Source organism: Apodemus sylvaticus, chromosome 4 (genome assembly GCF_947179515.1).
Source record: "Apodemus sylvaticus chromosome 4, mApoSyl1.1, whole genome shotgun sequence".
NCBI classification, from domain to species: domain Eukaryota; kingdom Metazoa; phylum Chordata; class Mammalia; order Rodentia; family Muridae; genus Apodemus; species Apodemus sylvaticus.
The window spans coordinates 102708125-102729419 of record NC_067475.1 but is presented as its reverse complement, the minus strand read 5'-3'; the positions used below and the strand labels follow the sequence as shown (position 1 = coordinate 102729419).

General features: G+C 39.6%; 1 protein-coding gene and 1 pseudogene across 1 annotated transcript in view; one reads left to right on the top strand and one right to left on the bottom strand.

Moving 5' to 3' along the window:
* Lekr1 (leucine, glutamate and lysine rich 1) overlaps positions 1-21295 on the top strand; it is a 185636-nt gene that overhangs the window by 133906 nt on the left and 30435 nt on the right. Inside the window, exons 9-10 of the mRNA XM_052180402.1 lie at positions 405-608; positions 17243-17336. Coding sequence (XP_052036362.1) covers positions 405-608; positions 17243-17336 — 298 coding nt within the window. The remainder of the gene's footprint in view (positions 1-404; positions 609-17242; positions 17337-21295) is intronic.
* Positions 5993-6445, bottom strand: LOC127682455 (60S ribosomal protein L35a-like; annotated as a pseudogene).

Here is a 21295-nt window from a genome sequence, read left to right as displayed (position 1 = left end):
CTTTCTTTCTTTCTTTCTTTCTTTCTTTCTTTCTTTCTTTCTTTCTTTCTTTCTTTCTTTCTTTCTTTCTAATTCAGCCTGGACCCCAGGCCATAGAATGGTGTTGCCTATGTTCATAGTGTCCTCTGTGAATCTTCCTCCCTTGCTCAGACATTTCAGAAACCCCCTCATAGACACATGCAGAATTCATGGTGAGTGTCAGTCCAGCCAAGCTAGCAATGAAGATTAGTAATCACAGTGGGGAAAATTTGGCATCATCCATGCTCTTAACATCTTTGTTTTGTTTTTAGTTGTATTATGATCAAGGTCAAGTGAACGTTCCACAAAATATAAAATCATAATATAACTATAAAATCATAGTATCTAATATGTGTTCGAGATATTTTGTTTCTTATTACTTTTAGGCACAAAAGGCTGCTTAAGGAAAAAGAAGACTCTTTAATTACTTGCCAAAAGCTATATAAAACTGTACAGGAAGAGCTGACTACAAAAGAAAGACAAGAGGAAGATATAAAACGAAGAATCAACCTCGCCGAAAATGAACTAGAGATGACCAAAACTCTCCTGCTTCAGACACAGGAAGAAATTTTAACACTGAAAAATGAAAGGTGCAGTTAAGAATAATCCCTTATAAAATGTTATCTTTAAGTATGTGTTCACTATATATTTAAAACACCAATGTGGATGTTATAATAACATTAAGGTCAGGACTTCAGAGACATTTCACCTAACTTTATTGAACTTCATAGATCAATATTTGATCAAGCCGAGCCTCACCCTGATTGACTGCTGTGTAAAGCCTCCCAGTTGGACAGGGCGGAGATGGAGTTCCGGTTGCATGGCTCTCAGAATTGTACTCAACATTTGAACATTTGTGACTATTTATAACCCTACCCAAACACTGGTGGATTCTCTGTTTGACATAAAAGTGTTTGCTGGCTTTTGACCACTCTTCCTTTTGTTGGCTCCTCTTTAACTCTCTTTCTGACGTTTCATACAGGCAGCGTCAATGGTACTGAAGCGTTCCGGCCCGGACTCTCACGATGATCATTTACCTTTGAATTATCATTTCCTATAATAACATTTCAGCTCTGTTTTCTTTCTTGTTTAATTTGCCTAAAATATCGTCATCCTTTTGCTTTAATTGTATAACATATAGCATAAAACTTGGTTTTTCCCTGTTGAATTTTTAAAATAGGGGCAAAGAGAATATTCCTTTTATATGTGTTGATCTAATTCTTACATTCATAAATATTATAAGCTTTATAAGGACAAAAGAGGGCCATCAAGATAGTTGGTAAAGGCCTGGCAATCTGAAGGCACTGTCAATGGGACTGATTTTTACTTTTTATTATTCTCTGTACATAGAACGATGATGATTGATTGGCTATTTGTTATTATATAATTTAAAAGAAAATTTATTTATTGCTTTTGGTGTGTGTGTGTGCGTGTGCGTGTGTGTTGGCACACGTACCAGTGTATGTGTGGAGGTCAGAGGACAACTTTGTGGTACTGGTTCTTTCCTTTTACACTTATGCAGGTTTGATGGGCAAATTCAGATTGCCAGGCCTTTAGCAACCATCTTGCTGTCCCTCTTCTATCAATTTATTCTCATTAAAAGTATTTGTTAGCCTTATGCATACCATTTACAAATTATATATATATATATTAATTCTCTTTCATAATGATAGCTATTTTCTGAGACTAGCTCTGGGGTAGGGCTGTAGCAGTCGATGGCAGACATATCATAATTAGGTAATTGGGTTTGTTGCTCAGAATTCTTTCACCCCAGTGTCTTCATGGACTATTGGAGTCATCTGTTTGTACTGCAGGTTGGCAGATCTTCATAGTTCCCCAGGAAACAAGGCTTGTCTCTGTGCTTTGTGAACTGATTTTGTTTCTTCTTCTCAAGTTACAACTGCAGAGCTAATGTCACCCACAGTTCTTCCTCACTTTGAGATATCAGTAACCTGGTTTCTTGCAATGATGTTGTCTTTGTACCTACTTGACTCTTCATCATCCTCTTTTCTTCTTTATTTTGTAATTATATAGTATATGCAGTGGTCATATGTTATATGACATGTTAGAAGTTATGCTTCTAGAAGCAAGAAATTTAGAAAAGCCAGGCTTTTAAAAGGACTACCCTCTGGAAGATTGAGCATGTGTAAAGGAGACTTCTGCATGGACACAGAAACTCCAAGATCACTGTAATGTGCACATACATTATAGTATATATTAGAACTACATTAGAAATGCATATGTACTGATGGCCCTAGGCACATCGATCACTTCAGAAATGTCCTGGATGTCTATGTAATATGGGTTAACAACCAGTGGCCGTAATTATTGCTAATCTTCTGAAAACAATTATATATTCTATAGAGAACACACATAAGTACAATCTTTTAAAAGATACATTGTATTACATAAAAACCTCAGAAGTCTTTGGTTTAGAACCTTGGTCATTTGCTAGCTAGAATTCGGTTTTTGATGATGCTGGAGCAAGGCTTATCTGTGTACTCAGGGGAACTCTGCCTGCCACAGTGGACACTGAGCTCCTCCCTTCTTCTACGTGTTTCTGAAATTCTTCTTTGAGGATCAGTCTAAGTACATGTGATCTACCTTATCATTAGTGTGATGAACATTCTCCCCTTAGGAGCAAATCAATACAACTTAGAGCAATGGGAATAAGACATATTTAGTTTTAGATTCACTGAAAAGACTCGTAGCTGCCCATGAGGGTACACACCTGTAATCCCAGAATGGAAGAGGCTGAGACAGGAGGATCACTGCAAGTATGAAGCGAGACCAAGCCAGCCAAGACTACATAATGTGACCCTGCTCCAAATATCAACAAGGAACACAGTGGAGAAGCCAGGGCTCTGTACTTCATAGGCTTTTGAGTTGAACAAACATAGATTTGCCTCCCAGCTTGGCCACTGTCAATCTTGGGTAACCCAACCGTGCTAACCCATTTCCTTATGTGCAAACTAGACATACGAATACCAGCTACCTTTCTGTGCACGCTAAGGCATGTAGCAGTATGCCTTGTAGGTTACAGAGGCACTGAAGTAATATTCCTTCTAGTTCCTTTTTAATTTGTTTGGAGCCCTAGCTCATTGGAGCATCATTTGTAATAGCCTGTTGTCACCATGTCAATACTCAGCAAACATCTGTTGAATTCAGTATTGTCTGCTTTATTCACGATATGTAGCAATTAGTCCTTGGGGTGATTCCATTTTGATGTCATTATCAGAGCATAGCATTACCAAAGGATGGCCTTAATACTATCTTCAATAATATAACAAAAATTTCTCCCCAGACTCACCATCTTGTCTGGCTCGCTATTCGTCAACAGCTTTGAGAACGACACCCTCGCCCAGCTTCCTATGCCTTCGCTCATTCGCTGTTCCTAATGGAGGCAGGAGCTGTGGCAACATCAAAATTATCTCTTTGATTGACAATGTGAAGACATCTCTAAAAGAACAACTTGTGAAATGGGACTCAAAGCTGTTGTTTTGGCATTCTGGTTTGACGTTTGTTTGCAGTTACATTTTTAACTATAATTAAGGGAATCTAAAATTTTGCATTTATATAAGAAATTAGAGTCTCATTTTCTCTTGGGGCTGAGAATTTAAAAGTTAGCTTTTAAAATAAATATCCTTAATTGCAAGTATATCCTAATTTGCCTATTGTGTCAACTCTGAGAATGTTAATTTAAAAAAAAAACTGGTGAGATTGCAGGGCAGTGTGTTAGAGATAGCCACAGCTTGCAGCAGAAAGGCTACATGACACACTGCAGAAAGCCTACGTTGGCACAACCTGCACTGGCTTGGCCACTTGTGAATCCTATCGCCTCGGGATTTGCTCTCTGGCCTTCATTTCTTCTAACATTTGGGAGAATTGTACAAACATATTTCTAAGGAGTGATAAGAACCATTGCACCCCCCCAGAAGCACAAGCAGCTTCTGACACCCAGCAGGCACTCGGTACTGCTACGCAGCTAGATATCTGCTAGCTGGATGAGGGTGTATTCTATCTCCGTCACAGAATTTGAAACTGGGAAGCTCCTATCAATTTTTCTAGGGCTTCTGACATCCTGAAAACAGGAATGAGGAGTACAATAGCTGTGCACCATTCTCATGGAAATCTCCGTTATTTGATTCCATTATTTGAGTAAACTCAAGTTTAGGACTTAAATCTGTGGTATTTCCTTCAATTCTAAGACATTATTATCTCTGGAACCAGTTCTGAAGATGCTCAGTATCTACATGGATATAGCTTTAGCTTTTTAAGATTAAGCTTTAAGCTTTGTAATTAATCTTCCCCAACTCCTCCAGATTTCTAACAAACTGTAGTCAGAATTGATCCTTTTAGTTTGTTTCTATACAAGAATGCTTTCTCTTATAACTGTATTGTAATCTTAGTGTGTAAGTCCTTCCATGGGTATACTGCCTAAGTATGGTTTTCATTTGGGGAATCAGGATTAATCATCACTATGTACATTATTTATTGCAAATCCTATTCTAATCCAGTGAGTTCTTAGAATACCATGCATATGCCTTCTCTTTCTTATCCCATTAAAGACTTTGTTTTTAAAGGCTCACCAAGAACTCAAAGCGATATAAAGGTCTTTGTTCCAGTAAGTACACTCACAAGCAAAATTTTCCTCACAGTTCTAAATTCATAGGGTAAGAGTTTACTTAAAACTCCCTGTTCTTTGTGGAACTGTCCTAACAGACTTTACAATTCCTTGTAAATTTAGTGCATAATGTTTTTAACCGTGTTTGAACCTGGTCCTATCAGTCCTGAAGTTTTTGTTCCAATGAACAGTATTTTGTGCATGAGGAGACTGAATATGGCATGTATTCTACATTTCATGGTTTCAAAATTGAAACTATTTTGGGGAATACATCTCAGATATTCAGTACTCTATAAACTGATGACATGACTGCTTCATGGTATGGGGAATGGAAGGAATTTTGCTGTAGATTGAGGGGGGAGAGGGGGGAAGAGAAGAGAAGAGAAAAGAGAAGAGAAGAGAAGAGAAGAGAAGAGAAGAGAAGAGAAAGAGAGAAGAGAGAACACCCAGAGGCATTTGGAAGAATCCAGAAAACAGAGAGAAAGTAATAGACTGAACATGGTCAGCAGAGTAGACTTGACCATGAGAGAAGGTGGAGCAAAGGGAGGGGTATAGGGACATAGAGAAAGGGAGAGTAAGGCAAGACAGAGAGAAAACTGTGGGAGAGACAGGAGACAAGGGGAAGGAGAAACGCACAGAGCAAGCATAGCCGACATCGCTGGGTTATAAGGAGAATGAGTTGCTGCAGGAAAGGAAACCCATGAAGGGGGGGGCATTTAGGGTAGGGGAGGAGGTGAGAAGAGCTAGGATGTTGGCTCTCATGGGCGCTGAGATGTGTCACTGGTACTTGTGATTCTCGTGATTCTGATAGGCACCACAGGTAACCATAGTCCCTAATGCCTTTTGGAGTTTGGAGAAATGGAGTTTCCTTTGGACCTGACAAGTACCATCTGCTTTGAAGTAGAGGTAACATCTAATGTTACTCGTGGGCACCATCTAGAACTGTTCATTGGAATTTCTTAACTAACTAGATTTGCTCAAAGAGAAAACATGGTTTTAGAAATAAAATGAGGGCTGGAGAGCTGGTTCAGCAGTCTCTACTCTTTCAGAAGACCAGAGTTCAGTTCCCCGTACCCATGTTGGGCAGTTTATAACTACCTATAACTCAAACTCTAGGGCACCCTGTGCCTTCTTTTGGCCTCTACAGGCGCTAATACTCAAACTAATACTCAAGTATATAAATCCACACACATTTACACACAAATAAAAATAAAATAAATATATTTGAAAAGTCATTACAAAACAAGAAAAGAGAAGAAAGAAATTATACCAGATTGACAGAACTCTTCCATCTGGTCACTCTCACTTTTTTTTTTAACTACAAAGCCACATTTATTTACTGTCATTAGTTTAAATCTGGGATGGGTACAGCATCAAATGGATCTGTGTCCAGTGGCCTTTGCAAGAAGGTTGCCTCGGAATTTGGCACAAACCATGCATGCCACTGTTCTCGTGAGCCCGAGTTACTTTGCCCCAGATCACTCTGGTTTTGTTTGGTTTGTTTCCAGGAGTCACTGTATTGTTTTTTGCTTTGTGCACATAAGCACATCTCTTGCATAAGTGGAATTCAGTTTCATATTGGGCATAAATGCCTTCAATTTTAAGAGAAGCCGTGTGCTCTCTTTGGTTCTGGAGACCTTGCTTGTAGCCAGCAAAAGTTGCCTTGTACCATAGCCTTCCAGACAGACTTGCTTTTTTTTTTTTTTTTTTTTTTAAGAAGTCCTGTTCCCAGCAGGCCTCCACAGGTGCCAAGATGGCAGAAAGACCCTTCTGGCCACTTTTAATGAACACATGGACAACCATGTATATTCTCTGATCCTGACTCTTTTGATAATCAGTGCCATTTTAATTGAAGTGCTTCTTTATTTTTATTGATAGCTGCTCATTTTCTTGATCAAATTTACTATAATATAATTTTAGGGTTTTATCTAGTTGAATAATATTACTTAAAATTAGACCAGTATACTTGTGTACTGTTGATTTCATAACAAATATCCATGTGTTTAATGGCTAGGGAAATATAAACATGTTATCTTACACCTCTATCTTATTCGAACTTCAAATGACTTAACTACTATTAAAAACATGTTCACCAGAAAACTAAGAAGAGACTTAAAAGACAACTTACAGCGTGAGGTAATGTATTTGCAAAAGATATATCTAATAAAGGATTTATTTCCAGAATATAAAAAATATTAGAAACTCAGTTTTATGAGCATAAATCCCAGTGAGCAAAAGATTGTGCAGACACCTTACCAAACAAGGCCAGTGAGCACACAACGGAATGTGACATTCCATGTCTAAGCATTTACCCAAGAGAAATGAAACATATGAACATGTACAGGGACAGTGGCTTGGTTTGTAATAGTCAAAGTCTGTGATCAAAAAGTTGTGGTTGCATTTGTACAAAGGAACACTACTCGGGATAAAAATAAATGGACTCATTAATGATGCATAGACAGCATAGCCATTAGAAAGACCTGTGCTGAATTAAAGGTGCTAGAACAAGTCAGAACATACATGGTATGGTTCCATCAATATAGAAGGCATAGGTGTATTCTAAAAATGGAAAGGCCACAGCAAGCCTTAGGTTCACGGGAGACAATACAGGAAGCAGATCACAGGGGAGGGGGAGGGGGAAATGGCTGTGCTATTTACACCCGGTTCTTACCAGACTTGGTCACTTGACATTGCGATGTGAAACGAAGTTTTCAAATACCTGTTTTGATCATTTTTTCTTTTCTGTCTGTTGATAAAGCATCATCCTCAGGTAAAATTTGCTCCTAAGGTGGGATCCTGAACCAGGACCTGTGAAGGAGAACAGCAGATGGCACATCTGTGAGCAAAAAATAAGTATTTGTATTATAGAACATGAAGTCTCAGGTGTAAGGCTTGAGAAATCATTTCAACACAACAGCAGTCAGGTGGAAAGCTGGATTCACAAGTTATACTCAAATTTATCTGAGCTGGAGGTAAAATTTAGGAATTGCCAGCACCTAAATCAAATTAGAAGATGAGTCTGCATGGAGAAAAGTCCAGGAGGAGCACCATACCGTGCTCCCTGTTGTCCCCCCTCCTAGCCACCCAGAACCTTCCCATTTTGCTGTATTTCCTCTGTTCCAACTTAAAGATGGCTGTGCATGCAATCAGAGCCAGCACTTCTGCCTCGCACCCAAAGACCATTTTCTTTTTTAATTCTCTAGACTTTAGACCACTGTCTTCAGGAACAGATGGTGCTGCCTTGTCCAGGGAGAGCAGTAACACCCTCTGCTCAGGTCCTGCCCAGGCAGCACCTTGGTCTTAACCTGGAATTCTCTCATCCCACCAAATCTCTCTCCTTTGTGCTCTCGTTTTATCAGTGATTTTCTTCACATGTTCTTAAAAGACCTGTAGATAGCTTAATGGGCATCATCACCAACCACTCAGTCCAGAAAAGAGAACCTTCCTCTTGGCTTTGAAGCCCCCTTGTGCTTCCTCACAGGCCCAGCCAGTCTTCTCTTCTGCTGGGACAATCTCCTCAGCAATCTAGGATAAAAGGAACACCCTCACATTGATACAGAACATTTTCAATCCTATGAACCTGTTATGCCCCTGCTTTTCTGTAATCTTTAATCAATTATGTTTCTAGCCCTAAAGATGCTAGACTTTACACATGATTTATTTTTATAGAATTGGATTCATGGGGTAGGGCTACAGCTCAGGGGGCAGCTCTGCCTTAGCACATGTGGAATCCTGGGTTTGATGCACACTGCACCCTGGAACTCACACTGTGTGCATTGTTCTGTGGCTTTTCCTTTGTGCTCAGTGCTTAGGCCCAGAGATCTGCGCACAGTGTGTAAAGGGCCTTCTGATTTCTCTTGTTTAGTTCTAAGTATATCTAAATACTAATTATGATTTTTATTTTGACCTATAGCTAATTCAGAAACAAAACTGTTTTCAAGTACACGGAGGTATCTTATTTATACTTTGTAACTGGCATTTGATTTTACGGAATGTAGACTGTATCTTATTAGGAATATAATTTAAGGCATATGCATTTTAAAAAATTAGTTGCCATGTTAATAACATAAAATAAATAGATGAAATAAAATTTAGTGTTATTTTATTTAACCTTGTATATCTACCATACACATCCTCAAATGTGCGATCTTTTGTAGATAATGAACAAGAGTTATGAAAGAGGATATAAAGTCAATTTTTTTGTAATAACTCTATCATGGATTTTTAATTTTTGGTAGTGTATTAGTACATAAAAATATATTATGTAGTGACTGTATAAAATCCAGTGTAAGGCCCCATAGCTTCTGTTCTCAATGGCTCCAACAATAGCGAACTTCCTTGAGTTGTATAGTCTTTGGGTCTGCCTGGTTAATTTTGGTGTGTGCTTTTTTAAAAAATTTGCTATGTTTTTATAATATCTAAAATAAAAAATAAATGTGTAGACTTTAGAAGTTGTTGTAGGCATTTTAGATTATTGGTCTAACTGAATCTGACATGTCTGTCACACAGTGTATCTCAGCCACATTAAGTGTCTAGTACTCTATGATATTAGGCAGAAGAAGTTATAGTAAAATGGTTGCCTAAAATTTTTAGATTTGATAAAATTTATTTTCGGGCCTAGTATGTAGTCAATGTCATATGATCTAGAAAATAATTATGAGTTTTTCCACAACTTGTACACATTGTTCTACATACTAACCTCAAGTCAGCCTTCTCATTGGCATTCAGGCTTTTCTCTTCCCCATATTACCTCTCTGTGTGTCTCTCCCTTGCTCCATTATAACTCCTAGAAGGCCATTCCTAGTGCAGTCTGCAGTCATGCAGTATGTAAGGCCATTCCTAGTGTAGTCTGCAGTCATGTAGTATGTAAGGCCATTCCTAGTGCAGTCTGCAGTCATGTAGTATGTAAGGCCATTCCTAGTGCAGTCTGCAGTCATGCAGTATGTAAGGCCATTCCTAGTGTAGTCTGCAGTCATGTAGTATGTAAGGCCATTCCTAGTGCAGTCTGCAGTCATGCAGTATGTAAGGCCATTCCTAGTGCAGTCTGCAGTCATGTAGTATGTAAGGCCATTCCTAGTGCAGTCTGCAGTCATGTAGTATGTAAGGCCATTCCTAGTGCAGTCTGCAGTCATGCAGTGTGTGTTTCCATGGCTATTCGCAGAAGTCCTGGATTGAATTTTTTATAACTAAGGGAGCTATGTTGACTCTGTCCATAGTGGTGTAGAGTTGTTAGTTTTGCTTTAAAGCTATGCTAATTTCTTTATTTTGAGCCTATTTTAAGTTAAAAAAAACAAGTTTAGCATATTCATAGTAAAATAAGCTGATTATCATTTTAGCCTCCAAAGAATGGCTTAGTTCTAAAAGTCTGTTTGCCTGGTGACACTGTTCACATTCTTCTCCTTAGTAAGTAGCTGTAAAGTGTTTTCTACACTTTTCATCTCCATCTTTACTCACCCTTGTTTTAGGGCATTTCGTGTGAAGAACACAGAAGTACAGTTGCTTATTTAGTTTGTATCATTTTCTCTCTTCTTCTTCCATTATTGCTATTGTTATTTTAATTTTTCTATTCTCCCTCTTTTTCTGTTCATTATAGGTTTTTTTAGGGAGAGGATTGTTAGAGTTTTGTGTATTTTCTCAGTAAATTTTTTTCACTAGCAATGTATTTCATTTCTATTATTTTAGTTGTTACTATTAAAATTCTATGGTGCATATTTAATGAGGTCCAAAATTAATATCTTTAATTCATTTCAAACAACACAAAGAGCAAGGCACACTTGCGCTCCGACATCTCTTGACATAGCCTACCTTTTCCCCAGTTTGCTAGAGATTTTTTTTGTTAGCTTCTCTAATTGCATTTAATCAAAGTCATTTTGTACAGATAATATTAACTCTATCTACATGCCAGTCTACTACAGAAGTTTTGGGGCAAAGGGCAAAATAAGCATGTAGGACCTTATATTTAAACTGGAAGGTTTTCCCTGTGACAGGCGGCCCCTTAACCTGTTATGGTGGATTTTGTTTTTATTTAATGTCATACTCCCCCAGACATGGCACTATCAGAGTTTAAGAATAGACTCTGGATTGGTGCGGCACAAGTCCTGCTCCCACTGGAAGCAGAGCGTGCGGTGATGGGTGACAATGGAGACTGTAGGGAGCTGGCAAGGGCTGAGATGGGCTGGGAGGTGAGGCTCTGAGAAGCCAGCACATGCTCAGCTGACCTATCTGTCGTCTTAGTTCTGTTGCTGTGAAGAGACACCATGACCATGGCAACCCTTACAATGGAAAACATTTAATTGGGACTGGGTTACAGTTAGGGGTTTAGCCCACCGTTGTCACACCAGGAAGCATAGCAGGAAGCAGACATGGTGCTGGAGAAGGAGCTGAGAGTTCTACATCCGGATCAACAGGCAGAAGTGACAGTCACTGAGGCTGGGTTTGAGCTTCTGAGACGTTAACGCACAACCTCTAGTGATGCACTTCCTCCACACCTGCTAACAGTGCCCCTCACTATGGATCTATGTGGGCCATTTTTATTCAAGCCACCACATTCCATTTCCTGGCACCCATAGGCTTGTAGCTGTATCTTAATGTGAAATGCATTTAGTCCAACTTCAAAAGTCCCCATAGTCTATCATAGTTTCAGCACTGTTTAAAAGTCTAAAGTTCAAAGTCTCTTCCGAGACTCATGCAATCTCTTAACTATAACTTCCCGTAAAGTCAAAATGAAAAGCAGACCACATACTTCCAACATACAGTGGCACAGGATATGCATTACATTTTCCAAAAGGGAGCATAATGAAGAAATACTGGACCAAAGCAAGACTGAAAACCAGCTGGGCAAACTCCAAACTCTCCATCTCCATGTCTGATGTCAAAATGCTCTTCAGATCTCCACCTTCTTTCATCTTGTTGACTGCAGCACACTTCTTTCCCTTTGGCTGCTTCCACTCCCTGTTAGCAGCTCTCCTCAGCCGGAGACTCTGGAATCTCTTACATCTTTAGGTCTCCAGGGCAATCCAGGCTTCACCTTCACAGCTGCTCACAATGGCCTCTAGGTCTCCACGCAGGAGCACACCTGACACATTCCTGGACTATAACCCCTTTCTTCTGTCCTAGATTCTAAAGCCAGAGCCACACCGCCTAAGCTGCCACATTCTCCTGCTTGCAGAGGCTGGAATGTAGCCCCTCATTCAATTATATCTTTACCAGCTTTTGTTTTCAGTGGTTAACTTCACTGCCTAAGCTTGGCTATTGTAATACAGGCTGGCCTTGGACTCAGAATCTGCTTGCCTCTGTCTCCAGAGTATTGGGACTAAAGGCATAAACCACTGCACTATTCTTTAAATCTTTTCCGTAAGTTGGAAGCCTAGCTGGGTGGGATTTGCCCTGAGGTCACTGCTCCCTTTATTCCATTTAAATGCCATATTCCATTTTTGTTTAATCTGTTTATCTCCTTGAACACAGGATTTAGCTCCATTCCACTTCCTGGTGCCTTTTTCTTGTATTTTGTATTTTTCAAAGTTCAGCTTGCTCCTTTTCATTGTAGATATCCATAAGAGTAAACACAGGAAAACACACGACAAAGTCAATACGATGTTGTTTTGACATTTCCTCTGCCAAGAGAATTAATACAAAACTCTTCATTTTAGCCTCAGGCAGATTTTTCAAACAAGAGCCCAAAGCAGTCACATTGTTAGCCAAAATATTATAAGACTAGTCTTTAGGATACATAGAACACATAGAAATATATTTCTCCTCTGAAACCTCTTAAACCAGGCCCCCATGGCTCAAATCACCCTCAGCACCACTGTCTTCCATGTTCCTACTATGATGGCCCTTTAACCCCCACTTAGTGTTCAACCTCTTTTCTAAAAGTCCAACATTCCAGAGGCCATATTCCTCCAAGCAAAAGCATGGCTGGCTTATCACAGCAATACCCCACTCCTGGTGCCAATTTGTGTTAGTTAGGGTTTCTATGACTGTGAAGAGACACCACCACCACAGCAACTCTTATAAAACACTTAATTTGGGGTGGTTTGCTGTTTCAGAGGTCCATTATTTTCATGGAGGAAAACATGAAAGAGCACAAGTAGGCATGGTGCTGAAGGAGGAGCTGAGAGTTTTACATCTTGATCCACAGGTGGAAGAAGGAGACTGTGTGCCACACTGCCACATCTTCTCTTCGGAGATGTTTACTGTACATCATATCAGGGTTTTGCTGTTATTTGAATTTGTTGTATTTGGCTGTTGACTCCAACACGCCGTGTGGTTTACCAGCACGGCCTCCCATGATGCAGCTTGCTTCCTCAGCCCAATGGCTGCTTCCTTTGCTCTGCACAAGGTTTTTGCTTCGCCATAATCCCATTTGTCGATTTATGATTTTGTTTACTGTGATTTTTAGGTCTTCTCTAAAAAGACCTTGCCCGTGCAGATGGCCCGGTCTCCTCCTTAGTTCCTCCCAGGAGCCTCATTTTTTCAGATCTTACCTGTGAGCCTTTAATTCTCTTTTAGTTGGATTTAGCAACTAGTCAGTTAAGGGATCTAATTTCATTCTCTACTCAATTTTCTGATCATTATATATAGAAGTGACTGACCTTCCTCCCCTGCCCTGAGTGTGGACTCACATTCCCATCTCCTGTTCTATTCCAATGGTGGTTGTGTCTGTCTCTGCCAGTTTCCTGCTGTTTATTACAACTTCGAAGTTTATTTTGAAATTATTTAGCACAATTCCCTCTGCTTTTCTTCCCTTTGCTAAACACTGTTTTTAATGCTCTTGTAGATGCACATCTGTATGTGTGCATGTATGTGTGTGTGTGTGTGTGTACATATGCACACATGCATGTGGCATGCACACATGCATGTGGCCCAGAAAACTTTTAGGATTGTTTTCCCTGATTCTCTGAAGAATGTCTTTGGTAGGGATTATAATGACTCTATAAACAACTTTTGGCAGTATGTTCATTTTAACAGTATTGATTCATCTAATCTATAAACACAGAATGCACTTCAATTTATTGTGTGTTCTTTTTAAATTCAGTTTTATATAGTTTCAGTGTGGAGATCTTTCACCCTTTGTGTTAGATGTTTTAGTTTTTATAGTTATGGAAAAAGTGAGATTACTTTCTTGATTTCTATTTTAGATAATTTACTATTTGCGTCTAACAACAGTAATTTTTACATTTTGTATCCTGCAAATGTTTCCTGTAATGTATCCTGTAATGCTTCCCAAATCTGTGTATTAATCTCTATAGGTGTTTTGTGGAGTCTGAGATTTTTCCTCTATAAGAGCATATCATTTTCAAATAGCAACAATTTCACATCCTCATTTCCAGTTCAGATGCCTTCCTCTCTCTCCTTTGCTTGATTGCTGTGCCTGGGGCTTTCCGTACTATGCTGAATATGACTGGTGGCCTTGCTCTGGATATTATGAGAGAATGCTCTCAGCTTTTTCTTGTGCAGTACAAGATTAGATATTAGCTTATTGTATTCTGTTGAAGTACATGTATGTTCCTTCTACACCTAAGTTGTTCAGTGTTGAATGCTGAATTTTTTTTGTCCAAGGCATTTTCATGAATTGAGGTGATCAAATAGCTTTTGTCCTTCGTTTTCATGGTGTGCTTTATTTTGCTTATTGATCTATATATGTTTACTTATTATGGATGATGATACTCTTTTTAAATTTTGCTAAGGTTTTGTTGAGGATTTTTGTATCTATGTTCATCAGGGTTAGCAGCCTATTACAACTAAGATGCTCTTGTGTGGTTGTCATTACAGTAGGATAAGGCTGGCATCAGTGACTGGAGAAATGCCCTCATATTGAATTTTGTGGAGTAGTATAAGAAGAACCTGACATAAGTTCTTCTTTAAATGTTGGGTAGAATTGGGCAGTACAGTTATCTTGTCCTGGGCTTTTCTTGGATGAGAGACTAGTGTTTTAAATCACAGATTCAGTTTTGTTACCTGTCATTGTTCTCTTTGGTTTTCTTCTGCATCCTGGTTCAGCCTCTGGAAAGCATGTGAGTTCAGGAAATTATCAATTTCTGTATTATCCATTGTGATGTCTCTTTACATCTCTGATTTTTTTTTAAATTAGGGATCACTATGTAGCCCTGGTAGTCCTGGAACTTGTTATGTAACAAGGCTGGCCTCAACCTCACAGAAATCCATCTGCCTCTACTAGTTTTAAAGGAACATGCTACCATATGGCATATAGCCATATCTAATTTTTAAAAAGTCTTTCTTATGTGTATGTAGGGTAGGGATGGGTGTTCGCTTCAGTCACAGGCCCTCTTGGGGGAGCAGAGGCAGACATTGACTATCATGGAGCTGTAGTTACAGGCGGTTGTGCGGCACCTTATATTGATTTTAAGAGCCAGCTCAGGGCTTCTGGATAAGGAGTACACATTTAACAGCCCCAACTGTTCATGCTTTGATTTTTTTTGTGTGTTTGTGCTGATTTTTTTTTGTCAACTTGACACACAATTAGGTCACCCAAGAAAAAGGAAACTCAATTGAAAAAAAAAAAATACCTCTATCATATTGGTCTATAATCTAGTCTGTGAAACATTTTCTTTTTTCCCCCAAACATTAATTATTTGAGATTTTCATACAGTGCACCCAAATCACACTCACTTCCCATTCTCCCAAGTCCACTTCTCACCCTTCTGCCCACCCCCACCCCAAAACATACCAAGTCCAATTTGTATTGCATAGGCCTCAACATGGTCTCCAGCAGCAACATTGTCCTCAGACATCAACATGAACCAGCTGCACCACAGACATCAACATGGCCTCCTGCCACAGCATGGACCATATGGGCCTTTGAGGAGGCTTTATTCAGAAAATGAACCAATCTTCATCTTGCATATCTTATTGTTCAGAATCAGTAGCAGGGCCTGTGAGAGCTTCAGGCTGCTGTACACCACACTGCCCTTGGCACCAGCCACTCTGCAGGTACCCCAAGCATGACAACTGTGTTTGCAGCACCACCCCCCTGTGCTCTCTCCTCCCCGGCAGGAGCCAGAGTGGAGGACCCATGGCTATGCTCCCTCTCGAAAGTGTTGCCACTTCGTCACTAGTTCCACTTCTCGCTGTTCGTGCCACTCCTTCCACCGCTTTTTTTCCAATTCCGTGAAACCACCTCTAAAAAAGCATCTTCTCATAAGACTGCCTTCTATTTTTCAAAGCTGTCCCAGAGATACTGAACAGTCTGTTTGCAGGCTTATCCTCCATGGAAGCCTCTGTCCTCAGAGCCTCTGTGAGTCTTCCTGACTCCTTAGAGCAGCAAACAACCCCGCATGTGACAGTGCCTGCAGCTGTCTTGAACCGAGTCTTGCATTTTCTGTCTTAGTTATTGGTATGTGCAGTGTATCTCCAGGGGCGATGATACTGGTTGTGTAAGGAAGTAAACTGACCAGTCCATTGGGAACACAAAGGGAACCAGTGTCCCTCCACGGTCTTTGCTTCAGTTTCTGCCTACTTGAACTCCTGCCCTGGCTTTGGTCAATGATGGACTGTGACTGGGACATGTATGTCAAGTAAGCCCTTTCCCCCACAGGTTACTCTGGCTTGTAGTCCTCATTATAGCAACCGAAAACAAACTATAACCACATTTCTAATTATCTATTTCATTTTCTTATGATCTGAAATGTGTTCTCTTCCCTTCTTCTAAGGGGGTTCTTCTTTGGGGTTTGGCTTGTTCTCATTTGTTCTTTGACATGTAGCCATCAGTTGCATATTTAAGCTTTTCTTTGCCTGTCACCTGGCTATTGACTATCGTGAACCTGACTCTTGGCAGTTTTTTCCTGTCACAGTTTTGATATATGTGCCTCCATTCTCATTTGTTTCAAGAAAAAAGTAAACTCATTTATTGATCATTGTTTGTTCAAGAATAAGTTATTTAACATTCACTTGTATGTATAGTGTTGAAATTTTTCTTACTTATTTCTAGTTTTAGTGCTATATGATTAAAATGATACTTGATATGACTTTGGGGCTTTTAAAAATCTTATGTACATGGCAGGAGGTGTATGTGTGTGTGTGTGTGTGTGTGTGTGTGTGTATGTATGTATGTGTATGTGTATATGTGTGTATGTGTGTGAATGTGGGCATGCACATGCCATTGCATATATTTGGAGGACAGCCTCAGGTACTGAACCTCACCTTCTACCTGTCCGAGGTGTTTACCACAGTGTACATGAGACTAGCAGACTCTGGGACTTATGGGATTCTTGAGTCTCTGCTTTCCATCTTACTGTAGGAGCCCTGATATTATAGAAGCATGCTACCACACCTGACTTCTGGGGGGGGGGGCGGTTCTGAGGTTCTAAACTTAGGTCTCACTTTTGTATGGCAAACACCTTACCCACAGAGCATCTCCTCAGCCCTTGACTTCCAGCCAGCTGCTCTACGATGGATGTGACAAGCAAGGGAGCAACAAGTTGAGGGTGACTGGATTTTACTCTAAAGCAATATCTATGTTGTTAAAGAGTAAGCATATCATGTTGTAAAGGAACACCATCCGAGAAGATGGGAACGAGACAACTTTGGAGGATCATGAGGGCTGAGTCCCAACTCATCTGTTGGGTTTGTGGTTTGCAGGGAATTGATGCTGGTTTCTCATCAGAAAAGCATCGAACAGCTGCAGGAAACCCTGAGACAGAAGCTGCTGAGCGATGACAGCTGGAGGGAGAAGGTAAGGCTGTGGCTCATCTGCACGTGTCTAGCCTGCTTTTGAAACGTTGTATCCATCTGCCCAAAGACCTTTCCACATAGGTGTCTTTGCTTTGGCAAATTCTTTTGATTCCATTTGGAAATGTCCAACTCCAAATATACTTAAGATATATGTATTTTCTAAAATATTAGACAATGTGGTAAGAAGTGAAAAGGGAAAATGAAAAAGTAGATTTTATAATCCTGTTATCTTAGGATATTTCTTGGTTCTTATTCAGAAAACATTTTAATCTTTAAATATTTACTTTTTTCCTGCAAGTATCAGGATCTGAATTTTATCATATTTGTTAAACCATAAAAATACTAATAACTGGGCTGGAGAGATAGCTCAGCGGTTAAGAGCATCAATTGCTCTTTCAGAGGTCCTGACTTCAATTCCCAGCAACCACATGGGGTGCCTCACAACCATCTGTAATGGGATACGATGCCCTCTTCAGGTGTACTTGAAGAGAGCAATGGTATACTCATATACATACAATAAATACATCTTTTAAAAATAATAACTTTAAAAAATACTAATAGCTCTCATCTCTTTGCTTCTAAGATAAGAGAATAGAAATATTTTAAAGTATTAGTTATGAAATTTTGACCATTTTACTCTGGTAAAGTTAAATGAGCAAATATTTCTCTTTCTATTACTAAGAGCTGTTTCAGAGCAAGAAAACTGTCCACTGTGGTCTTTGGGCTTTGCTATATTTTTCAAGGTTTCAACAAAGATCGACTTAAATATGCCTAAATATCACAAGTCAGGCTCTTTGAGCAGTTAGTGCCTTCTCCCTCAGCAGCACAGCGCCTCTCTGACCCACGGGAACCACCCTGCGCACGGAGCCTTCGCCTTCCCTCCTTCGCTCCAGCTGCGTCTGCACCCAGCACAGGCCCTCCCTCTCAGCTGCATCATTTGTTGCAACAAACTGGGGGTAGTGCTGGGTTTGGAACCCAAGGCCATGAATGCGCTGGGCCAAGCCCTGCCTGAGAACTCCACGCAGCCCCCAGCACCTCTTTCCCGTGGCTTACACGTTCTCCATAACTGGAGCTTCCTGCTGACATTCAGGTGGTGTAGCTGTGTTCCCCATCATTTGTTCAGCTACTATATGATTCTTCTTGGGCACTGGATCCTTTGCTAACCTCAGCCCCTTTCCAGCTGTTGCCTCCTCATGTAGTTCCTCTCTATACTACCCTTGCATATTGCGTATTGAAACCCCTTACATATTGTTAATGGCTCTGCTGGGTTCTAAATTTGTCAGTTCCATTTCTTGTTGTCAGACATCCTCAGCCAGTACTTGCCTGCTATGAATCAATATCTTCTCCTTTGTCCCTAAATTGCCAGATTATGACTATAAAATGACCATCTGGTTATGGTATTAACACCTCTGTTACTCCAGTGCTAAGGCTGACACACAAAGGATATGATTTTGAGGTCAGCCTGGACTGAAGAGAGCCTGTGTGAGGATGAAAAATCACTGTTAAATGTAGTTATATATAGGTGGGAATAAAATTTGAGACTATGGACTGGAGTTGCTATAAATGCCTTAGTCTTAACTTCATATAGCAAAGCTATTTCTTTTTGTGTAAAGTTCCCACTTGGTTTTTGATGATTCTTGGTCTAGTTAATTAGATGGTATGCTCTTATTCATTCACTGATCCTTATCATTCAAATGTTTTAATACTCAAAAAGATGATCTTCCAGCATGTGCAAGGCCTTGGGTTCCATTCCAGCACCACCCAGGCTATCAACCAAACAGTCCAAAACAGGAGGCACTGTAATGACCAGATGTTAGAGTAGTGCTGGCACTGTGGCGAAGGCCTGGAAAAATAGTCTGTCATGACCACAAGTCGTGAGATGAAAGCAGCTCTTTGGAAAGCAGTTTGTGGATGTTTATTATGAGATTGCCTAAACTCAGACTGTTGTGCTAGAGTTGATCAGGCTAAAGAGATGGCAGTCATTGTCTCCAACCACTAAGGTCTAGAAAGTTCCTGCCTTCCCTGAGAAACTGTCCCTGCTCACACCCCACTGGGGATTTTTGGGTGCATTCTATTGAAGAAGGGTCTTTATGGGTCATTCTAGTCCTGCTCCAAGATTTAGAAAATGCTAGCATTTGACATTAAAAATTCAATGCTCTCACTTTGTCCAAAGTAAGCCTGATGGTGAAAAGAATGCTGTGCAACATTGGGGTGGTTCCTCCTCAGTGCTTGCTCTCTCTACTATGTGTCACCAACCTCATAGATATCCGCTGGTGTGTATGATCTCTTATAGTATAAAGTTGAGAAAATTCCCTTCATAATAAATGTTAGTATAACCCACAGTAAATCATGATCAGACCAGTAAAACAAGAGAATAATAAGAACGCCTTGACTGTGTTAGCTATTAAGACTGTGAATAAAAAGTTCCTTACAAGTCCTCTCATGAGAAAGGGGAATCACTCATATGACATTGTCATCTCTCGTGGGTCACTGTGCCTTTGCGTAGGAATGAAATGTTCTCTTTACAAATATATAACACACAAATTAGAATAAACTTAATAACTTAAATGCTTTTAGCATTTTAAAAAAGTAGATAGCAATTTGTGCCTGTGCTTAATTATTTTACAGTATGTAAAAAAAACACATAATAGGATCAATAGTTGCTATGCAACAAAGAGGGTGCATTTTAAAATAACTGTTTACTAATTGTCATGAATTTTTGTTTATTTTAAGTATTGCTTGGATACAAAGAAAGCAAACGAATGAGCACGATGAACCTTTAAACTCAGTTCCAAATGCACAGTGTTGTCACTCGTCATTTAAAACTTTATGATGGAAAAAAACCTTTTGGAGCTTGAATAATTATATAACTAATTCATATCACTTGTTGACACTCACTTTTCAGTATAGCAGACAAATTACAACCAAATATTTTCTTAGATTATCATTAACATATTACAGTCTAGAAACATCTGGGGGTGTATTAATGACCTCAGTTTTAGTATGTATGCCTTTTGAAAACAAACAAAACCTTATTTCCTGGCTAGAGTAACCAGATTAACAGTGGAGTAAACTTCACTTCAAGAAATGATCAATTTCAAATTTGCCAAGTTGGTGGCTCATATCTTCAATCCCAACACTGGGGAAATAGAAACAGGAGAATATCTGTGAATTTGAGGCCAGCATGATCTACAGAGAAGAGTTTTCAGGCCAGTCAGGACTACATAGTGAGACCCTGCTCAACAAACAAACAAACAATGAAATAATAAATTCCAAATTAGAAAGAATACAAAAACACTTTTCCAATAGACAGTTCAAGTGCCCTAATAATTCCTAATGTGTTGTAATCAATGTGTTGCCATCAATGAGGACAAGGTAGCCCACAAAATACAAAGTTTGACAAGAATGAAGTTATTTATATATAATGCCATTTTTAATTGTACCTAATAAACATATGACTAAAATATTGAGGGCATGGCTTAATTTTTAAATTATTTTATGTAATTTTAATGATTGAGCTAACAAAATCTAAATATTTTACATCTAGAATCATCTACAAGGAATGCCTGACACAAACCATTAGTCCAGACGATGACACGCCCTGTTCCAGAGTGCTTACTGTAGCTGGGCTTTGTGCTCCGTGCTTTCTATAAGTGTAATTTTTATAAGTTTAATTTTTATGCCACCATTGTTCCAGCTTTACAGATGAAAAATAAACAAGTCTGGGAGAAGTCAGGCCATATACCAAGACTATAGAGCAGGGAATGAGCTGCCATTAACGGCGTCCTCCAGTGTCCAAGTGCAAAGTCCAGGGCGTCTGCATTTCACCAGTGTACGGTCCCAGCGATCAGATTTACTCTTCCTTCTGAACAAATAAAACCCCAGAGCGGGGCGGAAAACAGAAAACAGTGGTTTCAAGACATCTGACAGTGACAGGATGCTGGTGACAGTCCTGTGACT